This window comes from Lolium perenne, chromosome 7, assembly GCF_019359855.2.
Source record: "Lolium perenne isolate Kyuss_39 chromosome 7, Kyuss_2.0, whole genome shotgun sequence".
NCBI classification, from domain to species: Eukaryota; Viridiplantae; Streptophyta; class Magnoliopsida; order Poales; family Poaceae; genus Lolium; species Lolium perenne.
This window is the reverse complement of record NC_067250.2, coordinates 274,364,710-274,371,292: the sequence shown is the minus strand read 5'-3', so window position 1 is coordinate 274,371,292 and position 6,583 is coordinate 274,364,710. Positions and strand designations below refer to the sequence as shown.

Below are 6,583 nucleotides of genomic sequence, written 5' to 3'. Positions count from 1 at the left end.
ACATAGGAGATTGGGACATTCCCGTGGAGGGTGGCCTTGTTGCTTGCACTTGTAGCATCGGAGTCCATAGGCATATGGCGAAGTAGGGGCCATTGTGGTGGTGGCACAAGAGGTGAACGTCGCCTCATGAGGAAGGTATGCGCGATGTGCACTTGCCGCTCTTGGAGTTGTAGGCACCCTATCAAGGTGTTTGTCGCCTTCATGTCGAGGCTCTCGTCTTCGTGCATCATCACCATGGCTTGAGTGGTGTCGTCGAAGACTCGTGGAAGATGTTGGTGGATGGCGATCATGAAGTGGCTTGTGGCGGCGAAGCTCATGTGGTGACGTATGTCGATGACGGTCATTGCCATGCCTAGATGATGGCTCATGCGACTTGGCATGTTGCTTGTGGCGCCTTGTGGAGCTGGGAGAAGAGTGTCGATGACGCTCATGAAGGGGACGCTCTTGATGCTCCATATGGTGTACTTGAAGTCGACGATCTTGTGCATAAGCACTCTCATGGTGGCGCCTAGTGGAGCTCGGGGACGAGTGTCGATGACGAGCATGATGAGGACGCTCTTGATGATCCATATGATGGTGCCATCGTGGAGGTCCTCTATCCTCATATGTAGCTCCATTGGCCAAATAGGAGTTGCTCAAGGTGGAGTCGAGGTGAGGTTCCGCCATGGTGTCGATGTCGTAGTCGTGGCATTGCTCCACCATGTCGTCCATGCTTGACGAGCCATTGTTGATGTAGAGCTCGTCGATGTCGTCCTCAAGGTGGTGCTCCACCATGTCGTCCATGCTTGAGGAGCCATTGTCGATGTAGAGCTCCTCGATGTCGGTCATGTCGGTGATGCTCGCGGAGCCATAGTCGGTGTCGAGCTCCACATGTTCCTCCACATCCGCGGTGCTTGAAGAGGTATCCTCCTCGAAGTGCTCCGTGTACTCCTCCGTATCTTCTTCGTCGCTATACATGTTAGCATGACAAGATCTATATGGTGTATGTTAGTGGAAGGAGACTACCTCGCACTCTTACCAAGGTAAGATAGTATTGAGGCAATCCACCAAACCGAAAGCAAGATCAAGTGTATCGGGAACACACGCAAAACCACACGCAAAAGCTAGCAAATATGGTGTTAGGTGAGTGTTGTGGAAAGCCAAAAGACGAAATCCGAAATCAAGTTTGTTGTTAAGAGTGGGTGAAGTCCAACGAAATCAAATGTCAAAGCGATGATCACTAGAAACACGGAAAAGATATGGAACACACACACGAGATGAACGGGGTTAGTGCGACCAAAAAGTGAGCGGAAAAGTGTATGAAGCCCTTAAGCAAGGGTGCTCGATGTCACACTAACACAAGAAGAGATCAAAGCTTTGGTTGCAACGAAGAGACAACAAGATTTACACGCGGCCTCTCTTCTCTTTTTCTCTCTTTTGCTTAAAAGCTTTTCCCTCTTTTGTATCTATGGTGGCGCTTTGTACACTTTGGTATGTATGATGACACTATGCACACTTGTGCTCTTTTTGTATTTTGGCGGCTTTTTCTCGCACTATGTTAGCGTTAGCTCGCTTTTGCTATCTTGCCACACGAGTTTTGCTTAGAAGCTTTACTCCACACGACACACACACCTCACAATCGGGGCCACGTGCAATGTCTCGCAACACTCGATAAGCAATGCTCGTAGGATAGATCGCAAAAGGAAGAGGGGCTACACGGTGGGGAGCAAGTTATACCTAGATGAAAAGTTAGGCGGTGTCGTAACACACAACTTGCGAGGATGGCGACGATGGTGTCGTAGTTGCGCCGGAGTCCGGGGTGCCGAAGGTGTCGCCGTGGTGTTGATGTAGACGCGGAAGCTCGAAAGACAATCCTTGCACTCCAAAACGGAAATCGGGCAAAATAAGTCAATGCCCGAAAATTTGGGTCACGACGAGCGATCGAAGGTGTCAAAATTAGAGTTAAGATGAAATGGGGTAACTGTGAAAGTTTGGGGTCAAACGGGCGCCGGAAAGTTGTCACAATTTGGAGCAAAAAGTGGAGTCAAAATGGGCGAAAACTGGGTCAAACCCGGTCCAGAACCCGGTCAAACCGGACCTGGGACCGGCCGGCCCGGTCCAGAACCGGATCTGGAACCGGATGGGCCCCTGGACTTGGTCCGGATGGCACCGGTCTGAGCCCCGGTTGCAGACCGGACGGCCCGGTCAGAAATCCGGTCTGACCGGATTTTGCGCTGGCGTGCGGGCGTGGAGCTGCAGGGACTGGTCAAACCTCAAGCGGGCGGGCGCGTGTTGCACGATGAACAGCACGGCGTGCGGGAGCGGGAGCGGCCAAGGCGAGCTGGAGGCGCAGCAGCTTGGTGGCCAGCGGCCGGTAGTGCGGATGCGCAGCGGCCAGGTGGCCTGGGGCCGGCGGGAGCGAGGCGCGCGCGGGCTGTCGGCCAGAGCGGGAGGGTGTTGGGCCCGGCTGCGCGCGCGGCCTGGTGAGGGGCGTGGCCGCGGCGGCGGGCCAAGGGGCGGAGCAGGGCGGGTGGGCCAGGCGAGATGCGGGGCGGTGGCCTTCCGTGCCGCGCGGGCAAGCGGAGGCGTGGGCGGGCGCTGTTGGAGGCGGCCGGTCGAGCGGGGCGAGCGGCGGCTTAGCCGTGGGGCGAGCTGGTGGCGGAGGCGGGCCAGGCTGGCCAGGGGCGAGCGTGGAGGAGCGGCCTGGGAGCAAGGTCTGGGCAGCCGGCGATGCGGTGGGCCAGCGAGGATGCGCGGATCGGGGCAGAGATGCGAGCGGAAATCGAGGACGTTGACCAAGCGGACGGCAGGAGAAATTTCTTCACGGAATGAACTGTTCTTCACAGACCCGAGAAACTTGGCCAAAAATCCTCAGATTCGCACCAAAATTGATGGAATTGATGGGGAAAAGATGGGGAAAACGTAGATCAATCACTCCAACATCAAATCCATGGACTAAAACCACTCAAAACGCAACCAAATCGCAGATCCGTCCAAAGGCAAATTAGGGCTATTTTTTTGGAAAAATTTTGGGCGAAAATGGAGAGATTCGAGGGTCAAATCCGCGGAAACCAAAGGCTGCTGATACCATATGATGAGGTCTAAGACCCCGTGTGTGGCCCGATCTCGCGGATTGACTTCGAAACCAAGGGGGAAGATGGGAAAACGCGAGGAACACGAAGAACACGGCGATGAACACGAGGAACTCCGAGACTCACGCACACACACACCCCGATACACCCGATGCTTACCTCCGTGGCTCGATGGACCACGCCAATAGAATCTCCGAGGAAGAGACACGCGGTAGAATTCCCCGGGGAGAGATTGGGATTGGAGAAGAAGAGCTTGGTGAGGGAGAGAGAGTATCTTGTACTAGAATCTCACTCAACAAGTTCCAAATCAACAACCAAGGTGCCTTGATTACAGAGGGATGATACCCAAGGGAGACTAAGCTCAAATTTAGGTTTGAGTTCAAAACAAGTCTAAAGAGCTAAAGGGGTGCTTGGGGTGCTTATATAGTCTTACAAGGCGTCACAGGCCGAAAAGGTAAGTTCGGGCCGAAAATATAACTTAAGTCGCGCAGGCTGGTCAGGAGGCCGGTCAGACCGGGCCTGTGACCGGGCGGGCCGGTCAGGGGGCCGGTCAGACCGGGCCTGTGACCGGGCAGGCCGGTTTCAGACCGGGCCTGGGACCGGGCGGTGACCGGACGAGGCTCCAAGTCCCCTGGATGGTGCCCGGATGTCACGAGCGCGAATCCCGGTTTCGGACCGGGCGGCCCGGTCAGGAGGCCGGTCAGACCGGGCTGTGGACCGGGTGATCCGGTCAGGGAGCCGGTCTGACCGGGTTCTGGACCGGCCGTCCGTCTTCTCTTCCTTGCGCTCTTCGGGCGACTTCCTGTCCAGCTCCATGTCCATCTTCTTGTCCAGCTGCTCCTCTCCTCCCTTTGACCATGGCGTATCCTCCTCTTGGTGACCTTGATGCTCCTTGTACCTAATGACACATAACACGTCGGCATGAGGTAGCAATCCATCCAAAGGTGTACCAAGATCAAGGGTGGTGAGGAGCGAGTTCACCTCATCATGTAGCGCTTTGACTCGGGCTCGTGTCATCGGTCCACTTGGGGGACTTGTTGGTCTTGGTGTGGAGGTGACCGAAGGCCACCCCGCATCATAAGATGTGCATGTTATGATATTTCTTACAATCAGAACATAAATTACTCCAAGAATGGTTGTGTGCATCTTGGTTATGCAGAGGCAGCATAATCTACGGATTGGACCACCATTATCATCTTAAGCGTTTTACAATTGCTTATGATTGATATGTAATCCGCCTTTGTCGTTTTTTACTTTGAGACATTCCAGACTCTAGAATGATTTTGTGCATCCTGATTATGCAGAGACCGAGTGTAATTGCTTGATCAAGTAATAAAGCGCACATTATCGGAAAAAATTACTCCAAGAAGAAACAGGTAATTTAATATTTCTGATATTAGATTCTAGCTGGTGAAATAGGAGTCTACATAGATTCAGACAACTGTATCTACTTAAGAAAACACAAAGATTACTGGTGGACGCGATCTGCACTAGCTGAAACATGAGGCGAAGGCGACACACACAAGCGAATGCTTTTGGCGTTTAAGGTTTTGAATGAAACCACACTCGACAGCCGTGGCTGTCTCAAAAGAATCTATGCATGGAGCCTGGAAGTACTCGACATGTTCTGGCCATCCTTTCAGATTAGAGCACTCTCACAGGATCACTGAACATTTGACCAAATTACATGCCGATGTTGAACTATTCCATATACACCATTTACGTTTTGTAAAGTACAGTACAGAACTATAGATTAACATGGGATCGAGAAAAAAAAAGAATTACAAATGTTTTCAAAGTAATGGAGGTCTTGCAGCTGCGGCTATGTATATACTACCAGCATTCTTTGCCTGTACAAGAATTGTGTTCCTGCTCATACGACTAACCGAAAGAACGAACGGAATAATGAATTGCAGAGTATAGTTGGTGAGGAAAGCAGAGGAGAGCAGAGCGATGGCTGCCTGCCTGCTACGGCGACCTGGAGCGGCAGGTGTGGCGGTCGATGGGCCAGGCGGTGCCATTGCCGGGGTAGTTGAAGTAGAGACGGCAGGAGATGCGCGTCCAGAACTGCACCCGGAGGAAGATCCCCATCTTCCACCTCGTCCGCGCCTTGCCGAAGACGTCGAGGGGCAGCACCCCGGCCCTGATCGCCCCCTCCATGGCCTGCATCCCGGCGGCGTTCAGCCTCGCGCCGCCTGACACCACGTCGTACGGCAGCGGCACGGACCTGTCGCGCGCGACGGTGAACTGCCTGGCCCTCAGCAGCGCGAGGTCGGCGCCATGGAACCCGACGGTGATGTCGAAGTTGGAGAAGGTGGCGTCCGCCTTGGAGTTGGTGTTCCGGGCCAGCACGCCGATGTTGACCTGGATGTCGCGGATGACGCCGTCGGCCGGGGTGTAGACGAGCCGGCCGAGGCGTGCGTCCGTGACCACCATGTACGGCATCTTGGGCTTGTAGATGAGGTAGACGGCGAACACGGTGGCGCCCGCCACGATCACGCCGATCATCAGCAGCGTGCAGAGGATCACCGCCAGCCACACCCACCCGGAGCTTCTCTGCTCGTTGTCGTCCCGGATCCGCGGCGTCTTCCTGTGGCGGCGGCGGTCGTCCGCCTCCGCCGATGTCCTCCCGTGGTGGTGGTGGCGGGGCTGGTAGTCCGGCTGCACCGGCGGCCTCTCCATCCTGCTGCTGTCCCCGGCCCTCATCTCAGGTCATCGGCGACGGACGCTTGGAAGTTGGAACTGGGTTGATATCGATCGGAGGCTGGCATTGGGGGATTGAAGTGGATAATGGAGCGGGAGATTGATTTGGTTAACTATTGAGGTTGGCGCGGTGAGAGGGAGGTTTGGAATCTTCTTTGCTCTCTAGCGCAGTCACGGCTTCTTTTTGAGTTTGCATGCTCAAGGTACCCAGATGCTTTGCGTGATTGCTTTACAACCAAACTGTATAGTCTACTAGCTAAGCTAGTCCTCTGGCCCTCTCACGTCTCACCCTCTCGTCCTCAACCTCCCAAGAAATTAGAAAGGGCAAACATTTGGATTTTAGAACCGCTGAGCGAACCAGTTGCTAGCCGGATCTTCCTTTGGACGGTGGATCAACTGCCTGGGTTTCCCTTGCCACGTGGCAACTTGCCATTGGCATGACGAGTTCATAGTTGGATACTAGAACAATACCCTGTGCGTTGCAGCGGGTACCTCTTTAAGAAATCTAATAAAACACAGAAAACTTGGTTTATAGAATATGCAATATTTAGTTGGCTATAGTAGTTGAGACACTAAATTTAATAGCCATGAAATGGATAGGTATTTGAAAATTTAAAGATCGTTATATTCCAGAGGTGTACGTGATTGATTTAGATAAGGTAAAAAACCAAATGATATTGATGGCTTGCATGAAAAAATGCATGCACATTGCCGCATGTTTTTAAAAATGTCATATGTGATTACATATAAGAGCACATAATTAACATTAAGTTTAATTCGCAAAGAGTTCACATGACTTAACTATGTAA

The 6,583-nt window shown here is 53.2% G+C and overlaps 1 protein-coding gene across 1 annotated transcript; it reads right to left on the bottom strand.

Moving 5' to 3' along the window:
- Positions 1-4,574: 4,574 nt before the first annotated feature.
- Positions 4,575-5,990, bottom strand: LOC127312674 (uncharacterized). The gene has a single exon (XM_051343213.2). The coding sequence runs from the start codon at positions 5,775-5,777 to the stop codon at positions 5,040-5,042; it is 738 nt and encodes a 245-aa protein (XP_051199173.1). The 5' UTR covers positions 5,778-5,990; the 3' UTR covers positions 4,575-5,039.
- Positions 5,991-6,583: the final 593 nt, after the last annotated feature.